This window comes from Oncorhynchus keta, chromosome 28 (genome assembly GCF_023373465.1).
Source record: "Oncorhynchus keta strain PuntledgeMale-10-30-2019 chromosome 28, Oket_V2, whole genome shotgun sequence".
Classification (NCBI taxonomy): domain Eukaryota; kingdom Metazoa; phylum Chordata; class Actinopteri; order Salmoniformes; family Salmonidae; genus Oncorhynchus; species Oncorhynchus keta.
In genome coordinates, this window is record NC_068448.1 from 15264888 (window position 1) to 15288460 (window position 23573).

Here is a 23573-nt window from a genome sequence, read left to right on the forward strand (position 1 = left end):
CTTTTATTACTTTGTATGTTCATGTACCGTACACCTTTCCAAACAGAGGCATATACACAATACTTGATTTATTTCAAAAAAATATTGATCGAGGTACAAACTGTATATTAAACACATTATCCAAGAAACTGTACGTACAGTGTTGAAAATATCCTGACAAAAGCCCTAAACTGTTTTTTTTGCTTTGCTTATAAAATAGAATAAACTTCAAGTTACAATTTAATCTTGGAACTGTAGGTCTCTTTTAACAAGGAAGCATCACTGCAGCTTATCTGTTCTGGGGTCCACTTACCAATGAAGATATTAGTGTCACCTCAACTATGGGGCTCCCGAGTGGCACAAGGCACTACATCTCAGTGCTAGAGTCGTCACTAGACACCCTGGTTCGAATCCAGGCGGTATCACATCCGGCCGTCATTGGGAGTCTCATAGGGCAGCGCACAATTTGGCCCAGCATCGTCCATCATTGTAAATAAGAAATTATTCTTAACTAACTTATCTAGTTAAATAATTGGTAAAATAAAAGTACAATACAACAGCAACCACTTTACAAATTATACTCTGAGGTAATGGTACACGTACCGTAATCAGTTGCATATTTTCAATTTAGCTAAAAATAATCAAATGTGGGTGTCCAGATATAAATCAAAGAATGTCACCGCATCTGTGTTCTCTGATTGAACCATGAGAACCATGAACCAGGTATGGGTGTGAACCATGAACCAGGTATGGGTGTGAACCATGAACCAGGTATGGGTGTGAACCATGAACCAGGTATGGGTGTGAACCATGAACCAGGTATGGGTGTGAACCATGAACCAGGTATGGGTGTGAACCATACACTATAGAAAAATAAGGTGTCAGCGCCAGAACACCAATCTTTCTTTGAGCTGTACTTACGTAGTTTACAAAAATATCAGTGACAAAATACTGGTTGGCCAACTTCACTAGACAGAAGTTCTGATGAGTATGATTGGTTATTGAAAACAACACCAATTCAAACTTTGCTGGGTGATACAAAATGACCCCAGACTTCCCAACTTGTGAGAGTGGACCACAACATAAAGCACTGAGATGATGAGGTAGTGCTTTTCCATTCCATTCCTCCTTGCAAGTCAAATCCTCCACTGGACTGGACTTGTGGGGGGGTCAGAGCTCTACCAGATTAAGGTCATAGGTCCCTGTTCTGAGTCTTTCCCACCCAGGAGCGGACCAGCTGAATCCTCCTCCAGCTTAACAGCCACAGCGTCTTAGGCACCATCATCATTGCAGACACCTCCCCTTGAGCAAACTGTAGCTATCAGTTCAAAAATCTCTCCACGATTTCATCACAACAGTTTCTGATTCAATATCTCCCAGACCATGCGTCTCCTGAAGTAGGGCATGTGTTTCTGTCAATTGGAGGGAAGGGAAATACTGAGTTAGTTACTCATAGTCAAGTCATTGGATTGTAGGACATTCCTGTACTGGCAGGACTGCTCATGCTTACCGTAACACTTCCATTAAACCCAGAGTCTCCAGCACGTCGCGGTCTCATAGTGACCGGCCATCACTTCACATTTGAGCAAATAAACAGCAGTCTCTTACAAGTGCCGGGTGTAAAACGATGCGTGCCCGCTTTAGGCCAGTCTGCTCCAGTAGAATTTCAGAATCTCTACCTCACGCTAAATTATTGATCCCTGCTTGTCAAAACGCAAGTCTGTCCATGTAACCAGTGAAAAATACTAATCAATTCATCCCGTTTGAAACAGATGCAGTGCATTCCATATGCAACCAGTGTTCTGAATATCAAACAGGGCTATTGGTGATAGAACATTACATGAGTGAGAAAACAATCATAACAGGGTGATCCGGGCTTTGCACATAGACTGTATTAAACACTGGCCTCCAATACAAGCCTGTCTCTAACAGACACAGGGGCAGCTTGGCTCCTGGGATATTTATTGAAGTTTTACAGTACTTACTTGTGTGAATGTGATTGGCTTGTCTTTGGTGACGTACTCTGCATATTTACATGTGAACATTCCACAGTCATTTCCGTTCATCTGCTGAGGAATCTCCTAATGGGAGAAATATTTTGGAGATAAATGTTAAAAGATGGCAACATCCGTCAGTGATGTGTTAAGGAATGTTGAGTTGACCGAGATCCTTGTTAGATATATAACACTCACATGGCGTTTCTTGCTCTGCACAGTCCATTCTGCGGTATCCAGGTCTTTGCCCTTCTTGTCCTTGCTTTCCTGCTGCAGATATTGCAGCAGTATCCTGCAGGCTTCGTCATTGTTCCCTCCCATTGAATCAAAGTATGTGATACTCTTCTTACGGAGATCCACTACCTGCGAAGAGAAGGATATTAAAATACACATCACACTTCAGATCTTGTGATTCACACTACAGGGCCGAACTGAACCACACTGTCCTGTCTCTGATATTTTGTTTTGACACCGTCCTTTCCAGAAAGGTTCCAGGCCAGCCCAGTACAGCTCGGCTCTTTAGATGGAATCAGGCATTGCTGACTGGAGGAGAGTTGCAGTATAATAGTGAGTTATAACAGGGCTGCTGTTCAGTACTCACAGAGAGGCACCAGTGCACCCCCAGGTGGACAGGCACCAGTATGACGTCCATTGAGAAGATGTCCATCTTTTTGGTCCAGCGGCGTACGGCAGAGTAGCCTGCGCTGCGTAGCTTGGGGAAAAAGAAGGTGTTGAAGGTGTGGACCGTCGGCAGGCTGGGATCCTTACTGCGCTCCACCAGCAGGTTCATGTAGAAGTTGATCACCTGCAGAGTAAAAAGGAGAGGCAACGGATGAAGAAAATACAACATAGGTGCACCACTGCGTACGCATCCCGTCCAGTGCACCACTGCGTACGCATCCCGTCCAGTGCACCACTGCGTACGCATCCCGTCCAGTGCACCACTGCGTACGCATCCCGTCCAGTGCACCACTGCGTACGCATCCCGTCCAGTGCACCACTGCGTACGCATCCCGTCCAGTGCACCACTGCGTACGCATCCCGTCCAGTGCACCACTGCGTACGCATCCCGTCCAGTGCACCACTGCGTACGCATCCCGTCCAGTGCACCACTGCGTACGCATCCCGTCCAGTGCACCACTGCGTACGCATCCCGTCCAGTGCACCACTGCGTACGCATCCCGTCCAGTGCACCACTGCGTACGCATCCCGTCCAGTGCACCACTGCGTACGCATCCCGTCCAGTGCACCACTGCGTATTCATCCCGTCCAGTACACCACTGCGTACACATCCTGTCCAGTATACCACTACAGACACTACTGTAAATATCATGTCCAGTACACTACTGCAGTGGTTCTCAACTGGTTTTTCCTCAAGACCCAACCAGGTTCTCTGTCACGACCCAACTCACATTTCGAAAAAGAATCACCAAAATACAATCTGGAAAACAATTTAATGCTATATTGATAGTAAATGTATACATTATATGGTTAGTTTTTCATTGTCAATAATACACTTTTGCCCATATTCTTGATGACGTATGTTAAACTCACTGGCTTGAGACCACAAAACAACCATACAGAATGCTGCTAATCTCTCTATATTGAATAAATATATTAAATGCAAGTTCATTATAATTTCTACACACTTTCTACATAGTTTAAGTCGTTTACATTAAAACAATATATTATTTTTTTTGCAACCCACTGGTTGAGTTTCTCTACACACCTGTCCAGCACACTATAGACTAGAGGTTGACCAATTTAAAATCAGGGCCGATTTCAAGATTTCATAACAAATCGGTAATCAGCATTTTTGGAGGCCGATTACATTGCATTCCACGAGGAGACTGCGTGGCAGGCTGACTACCTGTGACTACCAGGCTGACTACCTGCGAGTGCAGCAAGGAGCCAAGGTAAGGTGCTAGCTAGAATTAAACTTATCTTCACATAATCATTAGTTAACCTAGTAATATCAACAACCATGTGTAGTTAACTAGCTTGTCCTGCGTTGCATATAATCAATGCGGTGCCCGTTAATTTATCATCGAATCACCGACAACGTCGCCAAAGGGGTGATGATTTAACAAAAGCGCATTCGCAATGTACCTAACCATAAACATCAATGCCTTTCTTAAAATCAATACACAGAAGTATTTTTATTTTTTTAAACCTGCATATTTAGTTAACATTAATTTATTTTATCAGGCAATATTAACTAGGGAAATTGTGTCACTTCTCTTGCGGTCATTGCACGCAGAGTCAGGGTATATGCAACAGTTTGGGCAGCCTGGCTCGTTGCAAACTAATTTGCCAGAATTTTACATAATTATGACATAACATTGCACAGCCTTCAATGTAACAGGAATATTTAGACTGATGGGTGCCACCCGTTAGATAAAATACAGAAAGATTCTGTATTTCACTGAAAGAATAACGTCTTGTTTTCGAAATTATAGTTTCCGGATTTTACCATACTAATGACCAAAGGCTCGTATTTCTGTGTTTATTATATTATAAGTCTATGATTTGACATTTGATAGAGCAGTCTGACTGAGCGGTGGTAGGCAGCAGCAGGCTCGTAAGCATCCATTCAAACTTTACTGCGTTTGCCAGCAGCTCTTTGCAATGCTTGATTCACTGCGCTGTTTATGACTTCAAGCCTATCAACTCCCTAGATTAGGCTGGCAATACTAAAGTGCCTATTAGAACATCCAACAGTCAAAGGTATAAGAAATACAAATGTTATAGAGAGAGAAATAGTAGTCATAATTCCTATAACTGCAACCGAAAACTTCTTAACTGGGAATATTGAACAACAAGCTTTCATATGTTCTGAGTTAGATACTTAAACGTTAGCTTTTTTACAATGGCACATATTGCATCATTGCTTTCTTCTCCAACACTGTTTTTGCATTATTTAAACCAAATTGAGAATGTTTAATTATTTATTTGAGACTAAATAGATTATGTATATTTTTGTATATATTAAGTTAAAATAAAAAATGGACATTGTTCATTCAGTATTGTTGTAATTGTCATTATTACACATAGTGGGGCAAAAAAAGTATTTAGTCAGCCACCAATTGTGCAAGTTCTCCCACTTAAAAAGAGGGGCCTATTTTCATCATAGGTACACTTCAATATGACAGACAAAATGAGAAAAAAAATCCAGAAAATCACATGGTAGGATTTTTAATGAATTTATTTGCAAATTATGGTGGAAAATAAGTATGTGGTCAATAACTAAAGTTTCTCAATACTTTGTTATTTACCCTTTGTTGGCAATGACAGAGGTCAAACGTTTTCTGTAATTCTTCACAAGGTTTTCACACACTGTTGTTGGTATTTTGGCCCATTCCTCCATGCAGATCTCCTCTAGAGCAGTGATGTTTTGCGGCTGTTGCTGGACAACACGGACTTTCAACTCCCTCCAAAGATTTTCTATGGGGTTGAGATTTGGAGACTGGCAAGGCCACTCCAGGACCTTGAAATGCTTCTTACAAAGCCACTCCTTCGTTGCCCAGGCGGTGTGTTTGGGATCATTGTCATGCTGAAAGACCCAGCCACGTTTCATCTTCAATGCCCTTGCTGATGGAAGGAGGTTTTCACTCAAAATCTCACGATACATGGCCCCATTCATTCTTTCCTTTACATGGATCAGTCATCCTGGTCCCTTTGCAGAAAAACAGCCCCAAAGCATGTTGTTTCCACACCCCATGCTTCACAGTAGGTATGATGTTCTTTGGACGCAACTCAGCATTCTTTGTCCTCCAAACAAGACGAGTTGAGTTTTTACCAAAAAGTTATATTTTGGTTTCATCTGACCATATGACATTCTCCCAATCTTCTTCTGGATCATTCAAATGCTCTCTAGCAAACTTCAGACGGGGCTGGACATGTACTGGCTGAAGCAGGGGGACACGCCTGGCACTGCAGGATTTGAGTCCCTGGCGGCGTAGTGTGTTACTGATGGTAGGCGTTGTTACTTTGGTCCCAGCTCTCTGCAGGTCATTCACTAGTGTACCTATGATGAAAATGACAGGCCTCTCATCTTTTTAAGTGGGAGAACTTGCACAATTGGCGGCTGACTAAATACTTTTTTGCCCCACTATACATACAGTTGAAGTTGGAAGTTTATATACACTTCGGTTGGAGTCATTAAAACTCGTTTTTCAACCACTCCACAAATTTCTTGTTAAACAAACTATAGTTTTGGCAAGTCGGACAGGATATCTACTTTGTGCATGACAAGTAATTTTTTCAACAATTGTTTACAGATGATTTCACTTTAAAAAATCACGAATCACAATTCCAGTAGGTCAGAAGTTTACATACACTAAGTTGACTGTGCCTTTAAACAGCTTGGAAAATTGCAGAAAATGATGTCATGGCTTTAGAAACTTCTGATAGGCTAATTGACATAATTTGAGTCAATTGGAGGTGTACCTGTGGATGTATTCCAAGGCCTACCTTCAAACTCAGTGCCTCTTTGCTTGACATCATGGGGAAATCAAAAGAAATCAGCCAAGACCTCAGAAAACATTTTGTAGGCCTCCACAAGTCTGGTTCATCCCTGGGAGCAATTTACAAAAGCCTGAAAGTACATTCATCTGTACAATCAATAGTGCGCAAGTATAAATACCATTGGACCACGCAGCATTCATACCACTCAGGAAGGAGACGCGCTCTGTCTCCTAGAGATGAATGTACTTTGGTGCGAAAAGTGCAAATCAATCCCAGAGCAAGAGCAAAGGACCTTGTGAAGATGCTGGAGGAAACAGGTACAAAAGTATCTATATCCACAGTAAAACAAGTCCTATATCGACATAACCTGAAAGGCCGCTCAGCAAGGAAGAAGCCACTGCTCCAAACCCACCATATAAAAGCCAGATCGTACTTTTTGGGGAAATGTCCTCTGGTCTGATGAAACAAAAATAGAACTGTTTGGCCATAATGACCATCGTTATGTTTGGAGGAAAAATGGGGAGGCTTTCAAAACTAAAGAACACCATCCCAACCGTGGCAGCAGAATGTTGTGGGGGTGCTTTGCTGCAGGAGGGACTGGTGCACTTAACAAAATAGATGGCATCATGAGTGAGGAAAGCCCTGACCTCAATCCCATAGAAAATTTGTGGGCAGAACTGAAAAAGCGTGGGCGAGCAAGGAGGCCTACAAACCTGTCTCAGTTACACCAGCTCTGTCAGGAGGAATGGGACAAAATTCACCCAAATTATTGTGGGAAGCTTGTGGAAGGCTACCCGACACGTTTGATGCTACCAAATACCAATTGAGTGTATGTAAACTTCTGACCCAGTGGGAATGTGATGAAATAAATAACAACTGAAATAAATCTATTATTCTGACATTTCACTTTCTTAAAATCAAGTGGTGATCCAAAATGGCCTAAGACAGGGAATTTTTACTAGGATTAACCTCTTGGTGTTAGGGGGCAGTATTTTCATTTTTGAAAATAAAGCTTTGGATAGTGTTTTCTAACGTTTCCAAAAGTGTAAAGATATTGTCTGTGAGTATAACAGAACTGATGTGCAGGCGAAAGCCTGAGAAAAATCCAATCCGGAAGTGCCCCAGGTTTTGAAAGCGCTGCGATCCAATGACTCCCTATATGGCTGCGAATGTACCATAAACGAGCTTACACTTTCTACGTATTCCCCAAGGTGTCTACAGCATTGTAACATAGTTGTATGCAGTTCTGTTGAAGAATAGCCGTATGGGGACACATTGCGTAAGTGGTCACATGGTGGCTCCGAGAGAGATTCTCGCGTAAAGTGCAGAGGTAGCCATTACTCCAATCTGTCCTAGAGAAAAAGGAATTGTCCCGACGGATACATTATCGAATAGATATTAGAAAAACACCTTGAGGATGGATTCTAAACCACGTTTGCCATGTTTCCTGTCGATATTATGGAGCTAATTTGGAATATTTTTCGGCGTTGTGGTGACCGCAATTTCCAGGCGATTTCTCAGCCAAAACGTGAAGAACAAACGAAGCTATTTCGCCTACAAAAATAATATTTTGGGAAAAAATTTACTTTGGCTGTCTACCTGGGAGTCTCGTGAGTGAAAACATCCGAAGTTCAAAGGTAAACTATTTAATTTGATTGCTTTTCTGATTTCCGTGACAAGTTTGCCTGCTGCTAGCAAGGCATAATGCTAAACTTACACAAATGCTCATCTAGCGTTGGCTGTAAAGCATATTTTGAAAATCTGAGATGACAGGGTGATTAACCTCTAGCGTCGAGCAATCCCGTATCCGGGAGCGTAATTATAGCCTCAAGCTCATTACCATAACGCAAAGTTAACTATTCATGAAAATCGCAAATGAAATGAAAGAAATATATTCACTCACAAGCTTAGCCTTTTGTTAACAACACTGTCATCTCAGATTTTCAAAATATGCTTTTCAACCATAGCTACACAAGCATTTGTGTAAGAGTATTGATAGCTAGCATAGCATTAAGCCTAGCATTCAGCAGGCAACATTTTCACAAAAACAAGAAAAGCATTCAAATAAAATAATTTACCTTTGAAGAACTTTGGATGTTTTCAATGAGGAGACTCAGATAGCAAATGTTCAGTTTTTCCAAAAAGATTACTTGTGTAGGAGAAATCGCTCTGTTCATCACGTTTGGCTAAGAAAAAAATCTGAAAATGCAAACATCACTATTGGGTCTTTTTTTTAATTAAATCGGTCCATATATACCCTAAATATCGATCTATGAAAAGTGTGTGATCCAGGAAAAAAGTTTTAAAACGCAACATCATTTTTTTTTATTAAAAAAGTTGACGATAAACTTTCACAAAACACTTCGAAATACTTTTGTAATCCAACTTTAGGTATTAGTAAACGTTAATAATCTATTAAATTGATCACGGGGTGATGTGTATTCAATAGCTCCACATCTTGAAATCATGGTCGAAAATTTCTACTCCAAAACATCCTGTCGGAGACCGGAAGGAATGGGCTCTCTCTTACTCGTTTGACTAAGAAACAAAGCCCAGGCAATTGACAAGACTGGCGACATTGTGTGGAAGCTGTAGGACTTGCAATCTCTGCCCCATGTAATTTGGTTTCCCATAGACAATACATGCAAGTGGCACATGGATATTTTTCCCAGCTTTCGGGTGATCAGTTTTTCGATGAAACACACGCTCTGTCACAGCCATGATTTAACAAGTTTTAGAAACGTCAGAGTGTTTTCTATCCACACATACTAATCATATGCATATACTATATACCTGGCATGAGTAGCAGGACGCTGAAATGTTGCGCGATTTTTAACAGAATGTTCTAAAAAGTAAGAGGTTTTAAGGTCAATCTTCCAATGATTTGCCTACAAATATGTCACAATGCTGTCGACACCTTGGGGAAACGATATAGAAAGTCTAAGCTCATTCGTGACCCATACACAGCCATATAAGGAGACATTGGAACACAGCACATTCAATATCTGGGGCACTTCCTGTATGAAATTTCATCTTGGTTTCGCCTGTAGCATTAGTTCTGTCGCACTCACAGACAATATCTTTGCAGTTTTGGAAACGTCAGTGTTTTCTTTCCAAAGCTGTCAATTATATGCATAGTCGAGCATCTTTTCGTGGCAAAATATCTTGTTTAAAACGGGAACGTTTTTTATCCATAAATTAAAAGAGTGCCCCCCATATCCAAAAAGTTAAAAGGCTAAGCTGTGTTCCAATATATTTCACTTGTGATTTTCATGAATAGGAATATTTTCTAGGAAGATTTATGTCCGTTGCGTTATGCTAATTAGTGTCAGATGATGATAACGGTCCCGTTCACGGGCTGGGAGTCACTACAGGTTAAATGTCAGGAATTGTGAAAAACTGAGTTTAAATGTATTTGGCTAAGGTGTATGTAAACTTCTGACTTCCAACTGTATGCATACTTACACACAAAAATAAATAAAATAATTGGTAGATTAATCAGCATTGGCTTTTTTTGGTCCTCCAATAATCAGTATCGGAGTTGAAAAATCAGAATCGGTCGACCTCTACTATAGACACGTGTCCAGTACACTATAGACACGTGTCCAGTACACTCAATTGTCACTCACACACTAAAATAAGAACAACTCCCATTAGGCACAGAAAAATGATCAGGCAGCAGCATGACAAACAGAAGCAGTTTGATGAGCTCTCACCTCATCATTGAGCCAGTTGAGGTGGCTGAGGGTCTGGAGGTCTTTGCGTGTGATGGTGAGTCTGAAGCCTTCACTTAGCACCTCGTCCTGGCTGCCTACCGTCAGTGCCCGGCCCACCTCCCCCTCCATATCCTGGATGGCACGGACAAACAAACAAGACAGATGAGCTAAAGGCTAAATGGCATACATCACTCCTCACCTCCTGATAGCGGATGTGTGGTGAGCATTCTGGCACAGAAATGGTCACTGTGGTGGATGAGGTGAGTTTTCCCCTGCTATGTAAAGAGCTTTGAGTACCAGTATCCAGGCTGTATCACATCCTGCTGTGATGGAGAGTCCCATAGGGCAGCGCACAATTGGCCCAGTGTCGTCCGGGTTTCGCAGTCATTGTAAATAAGAATTTGTTCTTAACTGACTTGCCTACTTAAATTAAATAAAAACGTCAGTTGGTAGAAAAGTGCTATATAAATCCAATCTATTATTATTATTATGTACATTCCTGATGCGCACAGCAATTAAGTCAATTTGAAACTACATTTAAAACACGTCAATGTACTTCACCTGTTATGGCTGCTGTCCCTGTACAGGGATCAACATCAGGGGAAATTTCAGAGAGTGACAACTAAAAATACAATTTCGTAACATTAAACATTCTTGAAAATGCAAGTGTCTTACACCCCTCAAAAGATTAGAATCTTGGTAATCAAACTACGTTTTCCAATTTAAAATAGCTATTACAGAGAACAAATCCCTTGCTTTTGTTTGAGAAGAGTAATCAAGAACAGAAACATTTTCTGCCATGACAGTTTTTACACATTTAAATCTGAAGGTAAAATTATGACTTACACTCTTATTTGTCTTCCTGAGTATCCCATTGATCAAATGAAGTGCCGTTTTCTTTGATAAAATTCATTTTTATAGCCTAAATCTAAACATTTTGTAAACTGTTTGTGCAGTGAATTCCATCTCTATCAATTTTTTACGGAGAATTCGGCGTGATTCGCCCCTGTAAACAATCGTTTACATAGTCATGGTGGGTGTCAGTGCATTCCTCTGGATGTTTGCAACACAGTCAAACCATGTTGTTTTACGGGGAGAATTGACCGAAGTGAGCTGATTTGAAGACAATGATAAATGACTACCTGACGCACCAATAATTTTAGCGAAGCTTCATTGATTGACTATAGTTCTGCCCAATGACCACTGATCTTCTTGAAATCTAGCTGGGTAGATAGCCAATGAGCTGAGGTAAACGCCAGTATGTAATGGTTTGGGGTTGGACCACAATTCCTTGGTTGTAATCGCACGCGCAGGGAACTCCATTTTCGCCTTGATGATCAGAGGGGTTGCTGTAAGGCTTTTTACGCGCAGCTGTATTTCGGAAAGTTGTAGTTTCAATGATTTCATTGAAGATATCCTGGCGAATACTTAATGTAAAGCGAAGTCAAACTCTAAAGTGAAAGTCAGACAGATTTTTTGTTTGAGGAATCTTGGTGTTATCATTCAAACGAACTGAGGAGCTGTTTCTGCAAGGACAGGACGTACTTCTGGATGGGTAAGTGCTAATGCCATTTTATGAAATATAAAAATATATTATATATAAAAAATTAGAAAATATTTAAAAAATGTTGCAATGAAATGTGTAGTTTGTGTGCGTTGATTATACACACACATACATACATACATACATACATACACAACAATGGCCGGAGTTGAATGGAACACCTTAGTGACTGTTCCCTCGGCTCTATACAATCAATACATATCTGTTTATTTTATGTGATGATAAAAGGCTCATACAAATATTTGTTTAATGTTTTCTTTCACAGTGATTAGCGACTCCGACTGGGAGGCCCCGGTGCCAAGCTGCCCGCTATACCTTTGCCGCCAGTGGTGTTCATATGCCAGTTCATTACTGCAGGCATGACTGTGCCTCAGAGCCAAAAGGGCACAGCATGGAGGCGTCGTTGTGTTCTGTATCGCATTAAATGCACCACTTGTTCAGTTTGCCTCTGCTTTACATCAGAAAGAGACTGCTATGGGACATGGCACAGGCAGCAAAATATTATGACGAGGACTTCCAAGGTGTGTACTGTTAAAAAAAAAAAAAATGTTTAAACATTTTTGTGTGTGTGTGTGTTAGAATTGCTTTTTGATATGTTGTATATGGTTATTTGCACTGCTATATATAGTTATAGGTCATTTCACCAATTTGGCCACTTAGGGCAACTTGTGTGGGACACCTGGGTGACTTCATGCTAAATGTCATGTAGCTCACCCATTCCTGAAGTTATCAGTCTCAAACTTTGCACACCTACAGTTGCCCTCTTGTGTTATCCATCAAAATTATCTCCAGCATCCTATTCTAGTACATGTGAAAGATGGTACTACAACAATAAAAAACAAACGTATGCTCTTTCTTTTGCTTTTCTTCCACCAGATCTACTGTGTTATATTCTCCTACATTTAATTAACATTTCCACAAACTTCAGAATGTTTCCATTCAAATGATACCAAGAATATGCATATCCTTGGGGCTGAGCTACAGGCAGTTAGATTTGGGTATGTCTTCAGGCGGAAATTGAGAACAAAGGGTTGCAGCCATAACAGGTTGCATTTTATTGGCAATGCGCTTTCGCACAATAGACAAAACTAAAAGACAGTGAATGTACCTCAGTGAGCTCAGGGAACTCTGGTTTCTCCTCTGTGGGTTTGGGTTCCTCTATGAAGGGAGCCAGAGGAACCTCCTTCTCCAGAGGGACTCTAACATGCAGCTCCACGGCCCTGTGGCCCAGCTGGCTGTCATCTGAGATACGCTGGACCCCCAGACCACAGCAGAAGAGGGTTAGGTTCAGAGCTATCGCCACAGAGGTGAATGTTTATTTCAGTGGTAAAAGAGCATCTCATTTCATATTCTTATGCAATGATGAATAAAGCCTAGAGGGAGAAGTTATTTCTGTGGACCACGGCTGAGGTATGTGTAGGACTATGTATTGAAATGACGAGCGACATCAGACCAATGAGAAGGACAGAGAAAGTACCTGTCGCAGCAGCTGAGCAGTTAGGGCCTCCTGCCCCTCTATCTGCCTCCGCCTCTCCCGGGCACGGAAGTCGTACATGCTAGACCTGGGAAACACAGACACTCAAATTGACTTGAGGAAAGGACTTCTGTAATGGGTTAGAAGAGGGTTTCATTTTTATTTCTACGTAGCATCTAGTATGCACTGGTGCATGGCGATATACAGCTAACTATGAATCTACCAAGAAACAAAAACAGTACCAATCATGAGTGTAAGGAATCAGGGAACTTACAATTCTTTGATCCAGAGCTCAGCTTGGAAGCATGGTACACTGCAGAGAAAGAGATAGAAAGTAACCAGGCTAGATGGGGACAACAAAGCACATAACAACACACCCACAATAGAAACAAACTATTCAAAATGCTTACCTTGAACTGTCTGGCCTTTTGCCCTTCTGCTCTTTCACAATGATTACGGAGTCCCCATCATGAGCTGTACAGAACAAGACAAGAGGTGACCACAGCTACATGATGGTGAGGAGACAAACAGGTAGGGTTTAATGGAAACATGACGCAAAACACTAAATTGGTTCTACAGCATCCAACCATCAATTCAATAAACGTTATTCATTCCCTACGAACAATTGAAAGGGATGAACTAAGTTAATATCAATTGAATTGAATCATCTTGGAGGAATTGAAAAATGATTGTCTCATGCATTACCTGATGATTGTGAGTCCTGAGAACAGGTGTCCAGTATGGTAACTGGGGAAGGGGCAGACTGTACTGGCTCTTGTCCCCTGGGGCTGAGGTCTGAGTCAGAGGCCCATGGCTGGTTCCCTGCCCCACTGGAGGAGCCCTCACCTGGGCTGGGGACGTTGCTGTACCCCTGGCTGGACTCTGGACGGGGGCTTGGGGGTCCACTGGGGCCCCGTGAGGCATCTCCTGACCCGGCAGGGGACGAACACTGGAGCAGACGTCTGCTGGTATTCAGGAAGCTGGTGCTGAGTGTGAGTGAGGGCGAGAGACGGACACAGGTCAGAACTAAGAAAAAGGGGAGGAGAATACTAGAATGGAGCACCAGTACACAAAAATGTATGGACTAAAAGTAGGATTATAAACCCCAAGGAGAAGTAGAAAACATGTGCACTTGCATCAACTTGCCTATACATGTCATTGAGCATGACTAAAGAAACTCAAACAGGAAATAACCATGCTAAGGTCTATTCAATGCTGGTCTGACCAATCGGAATCTATGCTTCAAGATTAGTTTTGATCACGCAGACTGGGACATGTTCCGGGTAGCCTCGGATAATAACATTGATGTATACACAGACACGGTGACTGAGTTCATCAGGAAGTGTATAGGGGATGTTGATCCCACTGGGACTATTAAAAATGGCCCAAACCAGAAACAGTTGATAGATGGCAGCATTCGCTCAAAACTGGAAGCTTGAACCACAGCATTTAACCATGGCAAGATGACTGGGAATATGGTTGAATACAAACAATGGCAATCAAAGAGGCAAAACTTCAGTACAGAGACAAAGTGGAGTCGCAATTCAAAAGTTCAGTCACAAGACATGTGGCAGGGTCTACAGACAATCAGACTACAAAGGGAAAACTAGCATTGTCACGGACAACAATGACTTGCTCCCAGACAAGGCAAACACCTTCCTCGCCCACTTTGAGCATAACACAAGACCATCGACGCGGCCTGGAGAACAAGAGCCCCAGAGGTACTGTGGGCACTTGTTCTCCATGGCTGATGTGAGTAAGTCAGTTAAGCGTTTTAACCCTCGCAAGGCTGCCGGTATTGCTAGCCGCGTCCTCAGAGCATGCGCAGACCACCAGGCTGGTGTGTTTATGGACATATTCAATCTCTCCCTATTAGAGGTCGACCAATTAATTAGGGCCGATCTCAAGTATACATAACAATCGGAAATCGGTATTTTTGGGCAACCGATTTGTAAAATTATTTTTTATACCTTTATTTAACAAAGCAAGTCAGTTAAAGAACACATTCTTATTTTCAATGACGGCCTAGGAACGGTGGGTTAACTGCCTCGTTCAGGGGCAGAACGATAGATTTTCACCTTGTCAGCTCGGGGATACAATCTTGCAACCTTACAGTTAACTAGTCCAGCGCAATAACGACCTGCCTCTCTCTCGTTGCACTCCACAGGGAGACTGCCTGTTACACGAATGCAGTAAGCCAAGGTAAGTTGCTAGCTAGCATGAAACTTATCTAATAAAAAACAATCATAATCACTAGTTAACTACACATGGTTGATGATATTACTAGATATTATCTAGCGTGTCCTGCGTTGCATATAATCTGACTGAGCATACAAGCATACAAGTATCTAAGTATCTGTCTGAGCGGTGGTAGGCAGAAGCAGGCGCGTAACCATTTGTTCAAACAGCACTTTCGTCTGTTTTGCCAGCAGCTCTTTATTGTGCATCAAGCATTGCGCTGTTTATGACTTCAAGCCTATCAACTCCCGAGATGAGGCTGGTGTAACCGAAGTAAAATGGCTAGTTAGTTAGCGCGCGCTAATAGCGTTTCAAACGCCACTCGCTCTGAGCCTTCGAGTAGTTGTTCCCATTGCTCTGCATGGGTAACGCTGCTTCGATGGTGGCTGCTGTCGATGTGTTCCTGGTTCGAGCCCAGTGAGGAGCGAGGAGAGGGACGGAAGCTATACTGTTACACTGGCAATACTAAAGTGCTTATAAGAATATCTAATAGTCAAAGGTATATGAAATACAAATGGTATAGAGAGAACTAGTCCTATAATTCCTATAATAACTACAACCTAAAACTTCTTACCTGGGAATATTGAAGACTCATGTTAAGACGAACCACCAGCTTTCATATGTTCTCATGTTCTGAGAAAGGCACTGAAACGTTAGCTTTCTTACATGGCACATATTGCACTTTTACTTTCTTCTCCATCACTTTGTCTTTGCATTATTTAAACCAAATTGAACATGTTTCATTATTTATTTGAGGCTAAATTGATTTTATTGATGTATTATATTAAGTTAAAATAAGTGTTCATTCAGTATTGTTGTAATTGTCATTATTACAAATACATTTATAAAAATGTAAAAAACGGCCGATTAATCGGTATCGGCTTTTTTGGTCCTCCAATAACCGGTATCAGTGTTGAAAAATCATAATCGGTCGACTTCTACTCCCTATACCAGTCTGCTGTCCCCACTTGCTTCAAGATGTCCAACATTGTTCCTGTACCCAAGAACACCAAGGTAACTGAACTAACTGACTATCGCCCCATAGCACTCACTTCTGTCATCATGAAGTGATTTGAGAGGCTAGTTAAGGATCATATCACCTTCACCCTACCTTACACCCTAGAACCACTTAAATTTGCTTACCGCCCCAATATAACCACAAGACGATGCAATCGCCATTGCACTGCACACTGCCTATCCCACCTGGACAAGAGAAATACCCACGTAAGAATGCTGTTCATTGACTACAGCTCAGCATTCAACACCAGTACCCTCCAAGCTCATCATCAAGCTCGGGGCCCTGGGTCTGAATCCCGCCCTGTGCAACTGGGTCCTGGACTTCTTGACAACCCCCCAGGTGGTAAAGGTAGGAAACAACATCTCCACTTCGCTGATCCTCAACACTGGGGCCCGACAAGAGTGCATACTCAGGCCCCTCCTGTATTCCATGTTCACCCACGACTGCATGGCCACACACACCAACTCATATCATCAAGTTTGCAGACAAAACCATAGCAGGCCATAGCAGGGTGCGTTCTCAGCCCTCTCATATACTCCCTGTTCAGCCATGAGTGCGTGGCCATGCACACCTCCAACTCAATCATCAAGTTTGCAGACGACACTAGAGTGGTAGGCTTGATTACCAACAACGACGAGACGGCCTACAGGGAGGTGGTGAGGGTCAGAAAAATAACCGCACACTCAACGTCAACAAAACAAAGGAGATGATCGTGGACTTCAGGAAACAGCAGCGGGAGCACCCCCCATCCACATCGATGGGGACAGTAAAAGGAGAAGGTGGAAAGTTAAGTTCCCCGGCATACACATCACGGACAAACTGAAATGGTCCTCCCACACAAACAGCGTGGTGAAGGTGCAACAGGAGGCTGAAGAAATGTGGCTTGTCACCAAAAGCACTCACAAACTTTTACAGATGCACAATCGAGAGCATCCTGTTGGGCTGTATCACCGCCTGGTACGGCAACTGCTCTGCCGACAACCGTAAGGCTCTCCAGAGGGTAGCGAGGTCTGCACAACGCATTACTGGGGCAAAACTACCTACACTCCGGGACACCTACACCACCCCGATGTCACAGGAAGGCCATAAAGATCATCAAGGACAACAACCACCCGAGACACTGCCTGTTCATCCCGCTATCATCCAGAAGGCGAGGTCAGTACAGGTGCATCAAAGCAGGGACCGAGAGACTGAAAAACAGCTTCTATCTCAAGGCCATCACTGTTAAACAGCCATCACTAACATTGAGTGCCTACTGCCAACATACTGACTCAAATCTCTAGCCACTTTAATAATGAAAAATTGGATGTAATAAATGTATCAGTCACTTTAAACAATGGCACTATATATGTTTACATACCATACATTACTCATCTCATATGTATATACTGTACTCTATACCATCTACTGCATCTTGCCTATGCCGTTCGGCAATCGCTCATCCATATATTTATATGTACATATTCTTATTCATTCCTTTACACTTGTGTGTAAAAGGTAGTCGCTGTGAAATTGTTAGATTACTTGCTGGATTTTACTGCATGGTCGGAACTAGAAGCACAAGCATTTCACTACACTCGCATTAACATCTGCTAACCATGTGTACGTGACCAATACAATTTGATTTGATTACCAACAATGACAAGACAGCCTACAGGGAGGAGGTGAGGGCCCTGGCGGAGTGGTGCCAGGAAAATAATGTCTCCCTCAACATCAACAAAATGAAGGAGCTGATCATGGACCAGGACACAGCAGCGGGAGCACGCCCCCATCCACATCAACGGGGCCGCAGAGGAGATGGTGGAAAGCTTCAAGTTCCTCTGCGTACACATCACCGACGATCTGAAATGGTCCACCCACACAGATAGTGTGGTGAGGAAGGCACAACAGCTCCTCTTCAACCTCAGGAGGCTGAAGAAATTTGGCTTGGACCCCAAGACCCTCACAAACTCTTACAAATGCACCATTGAGAGCATCCTGTCGTGCTTATATCACAGACTGGTACAGCAACTGCACCGCCCGCAACCGCAGGGCTCTCCAGAGGGTGGTGCGGTCCGCCCAACACATCACCGGGGCACACTGCCTGCCCTCCAGGACACCTACAGCACCCGATGTCACAGGAAGGTCAACAAGATCGTCAAGGACATCTACCACCCGAGCCACTGCCTGTTCACATCGCTACCATCCAGAAGGTGAGGTCAGTACAGGTGTATCCTGCCGTCATCCAGCTGGTTTAGTATGGAGCGTGAGGAGTGTCACCCCTTCTCTATTGGCGCTGTGATTTTTTCGCCTGTCAATTTGGAGATGTCACGTTATAGTAACAATCTTATTATACATAGCAGTCCAAATCTAGAAGCTAATTAAAGTCCATTTTGATCTTAGACCAATAGCATTCATGCTTCCTGTTGCGAAGAATCCCTCCTTTGCCACCGCTAACCTTGATAACACCTTTGAGCGACGGGGAGAGCTAGGGATAAATACCATAAGGGATCTATATATAGAAAGGACCTTTGCCTCCATTGCTGAAGGAAATGTATACTCTTCCCAGAAGTAACTTTTTCAGATACCTACAGATTAGACTAAATTAGAAAACAGCTCCCGACATTTGGGAATGCTAAACCTTCCATGTTTGACGGATGCATAAAAATATGCACCACCTCAGACAAACTGATATCTGGTCAATATGACACTCTTCAATCTGTTAGCACACCTACAGATGCCATTAAGGCAAAATGGGAGGAAGAACTAGGGACATTTCTGTGGCAGACTGGGAAGAGAGCTTGGAGTATATACACACCTGCTCCCATTAACTCCAGACATCGTCTCATACAATTCAAGGTATTACACAGATTACACTATTCCAAAACTAAACTGCATAGGATATTTCCTGATACATCCCCTATGTGTGATATATGTCAGGCTGCGCAGGGTACACTACTCCACTGCTTTGCCTTATGCTCTAACGAACTTGTATGGTTATTGGTGTGTAATGTTTAGGATCCTCTCTGAAGCTCTAGAGAATTCAATAGACCCAGACCCGCTTCTGATAATCCTGGGAGTGTCTGATTCCCAAAACGGATTAACCAAACCCCCAAAACAACTCATCACTTACAGTCTCATTTCGGCAAAGAAATGCATCTTGCTGTTTTGGAAAAGGAGGGAAGCTCCCTCAACAAAATTATGGCTCAGCGAATTGGCAAACAGTGTACACTTAGAAAGAATTAGATATATTCTGAACAATAAATTATCAACATTTTATCAAATCTGACAGCCTTTCCTCTCTTGCTTGGACCAGTCGGCGCTGTGAATTTGTACATTTTAACGCACTCTCAATTGTAATATTTTAATCTACCTTTGGGCAGCATGTGCTTGCCCCGGCACCTGAGCAATTGGAGGGGGGTGACATCTACACTCTTTCTTTCTACATGTCCTGGTTCTGCATGTCTTGTATTATTTGTTTTGTACCTAGAACTCTTGTTGTTTCTGTCCGCTCTTTCATATTTAAATAAGAATTGCATACTTGTCTTTTATACCTATACACCATTCTTGTGTGTTCAACAAAAAATATTAGAACGTAGTACAGGTGCATCAAAGCTGGGACTGAGAGACTGAAAAACAGCATCTATCTCAAGGCCTCAGATTGTTAAATAGCCATCACTAGCTGGCTACCTCCCAGTTACTCAACCCTGCACCTTAGATGCTGGTGCCCCATATACATGGAATCACTGGTCACTTTAATGAAACACTAGTCACTTTAATAATGTTTACATACTGCTTTACTCATCTCATATGTATATACTGTATTCTATTTCTACTGTAATTTAGAATATGCCACTCCGACATTGCTTGTCCTAATATTTATACATTTCTTAATTCTATTATTTTACTTTTAGATTTGTGTATCGTTGTGAGTTGTTAGATATTACTGCACTGTTGGAGCTAGGAACACAAGCATTTCACTACACCCACAACATCATCTGTTAAAAATGTGTATGTGACCAATAAACATTGGATTTGAATTGTCTGTGTCGACTGGGGAAGTGAGAAGACTGTAGTATTGGCTTTGTGGTTGTTGTACTCACAAGTCTCTGTGTGAGCGCGGAAAGCCATGGGAGCTGCCGTTGTGACACGAGGAGGACTGTCCACCTGAGACCATGGCCAGTAGCTGTCTGTACACCTCCTTCTCCTCCTCACGGACAGACTGGAGACACCCAGAGGACCCAATACTATTATAAATGGGGCTTTGATATGGAAAAGATGCAACATTACGTCTTAACCAAACTTCCCTCTGGGGAAAGTTATTATATTGTATCTATCCAGGTTTATCTTGGCTGACAAGCAGAATAATAGTAATATAACAAAGTTCATCCAAAACAGCCCAATAGAAAAAGTTCATCCAAAACAGCCCAATAGCAAAAGTTCATCCAAAACAGCCCAATAGCAAAAGTTCATCCAAAACAGCCCAATAGCAAAAGTTCAGCAAACGGTGCAGCGAGTGGGATCCATAAAAATACTGGTAGGTGGTATCTGACCTCTTGTGCAGTGCAGCGAGCCCTGGCTCTGAGGAGGCGGTAGGAGGAGCTGCCGTGTGAAGGACTCTGCACCACGCGGATAGGGAAGGTCTTCTCATGCATGCTGGTGATGGAGCCGCTTCCTGTACCTAACCCTGCTGAGGTAAACCGCCTGTGGACAGACAGAGAATTCAATTATATTATTGTGAATGGAGCACTATCACACACAGAAAATAAAGCACTTTTAGAAAATCAAACACTTTCACAACCTTGAAATGGTACGGTTCAAAATCAATCTAATTTGAGGTTTTCAAGAACCCATACAATGCTTGATTAATTAATAGCAGAATTAATTTCTCACTGATGAAAAAAGTAAGGCCTATATCTATGGACAATATGAGCATACCTATTTGATGTAGGTGTTCTGAAGTGGGTCCTTCCGAGGTGGGGAGTGGGACATGGCTTAGAGGTGCTGCTGGAGGAAGGAGGCTGACTGACAGAGTGCCCATTTGTTTTGGGTGCTTCACGATGTGTAAGAGCCATGCAAACTTTCCGTCTGCAGACCGTAGATCCCACCATCGACTTCTCAATTCTATAGGACTCTACAGTGAAGAAAGGAGGAAATAGAGTGTCCATTTCCATAGCGACATTTCCAGCCGGCAAAGACATTCTTAGAATAGAGTTTAGAAAATGTACAATAGTCTTGCCTGATTTAGAGCTTTTCCATTTCAGAGTTGTTGAGGGAGCAACAACAGTCCCATCCAGAGGAGTAGAGTTCCTCACCTCGAGGACCTGAAAACACCACCATTAAAACACAGGATATTAATGTTCAATATGAATATAACAAAGTTCTGGACTGCAGTAAACTGGAGTAATGAATGCGTAGAAATCTACTACTAGGCCTATATTAAAAAAGTATCTTAAGAGAAGGAGTGCTGATCTAGGATCAGGTCCCCCCTCGTATTTTTTATGATTTAAAAGTCAAAGCCGATCCAAGATCAGCACACCCTACTCCGAGATGGTTTGCAAATTATGGGCCCTGAAACAGAGCTCCAATACCTCAGTTTCTTCCCAGACAGTTGAGGGAGGGGGTGCAAAGGTTGAGGGCTCCAGTTGGGGCTCTTCTGGAGGCTCTTCCCGTGGGTGTTCTTCTAGAGGACCAGGGGAAGCAGGCAGTATGTTCCTCAAGGTAGGGGTCACACTGTTCCGTACCCATGAAGCCACATCGGCACTATGGCTCTTCACCCCTTCAGCCGCAGTCTTTACTGTATCAACAAGATCCCCTGTAATAGACATACATGCAGTCTAAGACAGGGAGCCATGGTTTGTTTATAGATCACAGTATACACAGTGCCAAGAACATGTTAGACAACACAAGATATATGCTTATGACTGCATGGCCATGGCTGCAGCAAAGCTTACCCATCTGGAATTTCTTCACTGCTAGGGCTTGGTCATCATGGTCAACAGCCTCTCTGTCCTCCAAACTTTGAGAAAAAGGGGAAAACATTCAAAATGAGAATAAGCCAGAGACCCAGTCAGTGATAGCGGGTATTGTCATTAGAACTCTCATAGCTAGTTAACTACATTCACATTAGACAGCGACCTGTTACAATCCACTCCATACATAGGGGTTGTTGAGTAAGCAAGTGAGACAATGTGTGCCATACCTGCTAACATCTCACCACAATTTCTAATGAACTAGACAGCAAATTTACAACTCAGACATAACTAACAGACAACTAGTTATGTCATAAAACAAACTGACTGGTCATCCCTTGTCACCACCAACTGAAACTAAGCTAAATTATTTAACTAACTTTCTAAACAAAATATAATAACAGATAACGTTAGTCAGCTATTATAACTAATATTAACCTTAACTTACCAGTCGATAGGTCTTTTTCTCCTTATCGGACGCCGTTGTTGTATTCCATGTGTATCAACGTTATCCTGTTGGTCGGGAGCTGGCAGTCCGTAGCGGAGATTAGCGAAGCCCGTTCCAATCCATTCGTAAAATTTATTGAACATGTTTAGCTAGAGAAGTTTAAAACCTCCCGCCCGCGAAAAAAAGGTATCCATATGGTTGCTTCCAACCTGCCTGGCAGCGCAGCCAAAAGCACATAAAGCCACCCAACGTCATTCGGCCGGGGCAAGTAAATCGTAGCTAGTTGACCAACACTACTAATCAGGTTACCTTCCCCCTTCCTTCCCTTGGAATGAGTTAGTTATTTAGCTCGCACAGCTAACAAGGTTGAAAACTGGTTAGCTAAACTAGCTAGCTAACAAGCTTGTTGTATGTGGCTTTAGCTACTAGGATTTTAATCCGCACTGGACTGAGTTTAATCACTAGTACCACATTCTACAATGCAATTGATGTTTCTTAATTAACCAAGGGGCCAAAAATAACCCAATGTAATACTTCAAATACAAAAATACGGTGTATAAACTCACGAAACGATAACCTCTCCCGCTTCTTCCTCATTCAAAACCACAACATGGCTGAGCTCGAAGTTGTACCATGAAACGTTTTCATTGGATGAGCATCTCGAGTAGATCAAAGTATTCTGAAACGTGATTGGCTGATTGGAGTGCTTTTTTTCTGGCGCTAC

At 42.5% G+C, this 23573-nt stretch overlaps 1 protein-coding gene across 1 annotated transcript; it reads right to left on the reverse strand.

The window, feature by feature from the left end:
• Positions 1 to 53: 53 nt before the first annotated feature.
• Positions 54 to 23483, reverse strand: LOC118376089 (sentrin-specific protease 1-like). The gene is made up of 17 exons (XM_035762758.2): positions 22850 to 23483; positions 22384 to 22448; positions 22021 to 22244; positions 21669 to 21753; positions 21368 to 21563; positions 20983 to 21133; positions 20533 to 20651; positions 13900 to 14180; positions 13605 to 13668; positions 13469 to 13507; positions 13198 to 13282; positions 12829 to 12972; positions 10157 to 10288; positions 2575 to 2778; positions 2172 to 2336; positions 1965 to 2060; positions 54 to 1391 (listed from the first exon to the last, which is right to left on the reverse strand). The coding sequence occupies exons 1-17, from the start codon at positions 22990 to 22992 to the stop codon at positions 1329 to 1331; spliced, it is 2256 nt and encodes a 751-aa protein (XP_035618651.1). The 5' UTR covers positions 22993 to 23483; the 3' UTR covers positions 54 to 1328.
• Between the last annotated feature and the right edge of the window lie 90 nt (positions 23484 to 23573).

Bases quoted from the DNA above. Each gene is read 5' to 3' on its own strand.
- LOC118376089 (XM_035762758.2), bottom strand. From the start codon at position 22,992: ATGTTCAATAAATTTTACGAATGGATTGGAACGGGCTTCGCTAATCTC. The intron at 12,973-13,197 runs GTACTTTCTCTG...CTGGGGGTCCAG, and splicing joins CTGCTCAGCTGCTGCGACAG to CGTATCTCAGATGACAGCCA. The intron at 2,061-2,171 runs GTGAGTGTTATA...TTCTCCCATTAG, and splicing joins TGCAGAGCAAGAAACGCCAT to GAGATTCCTCAGCAGATGAA.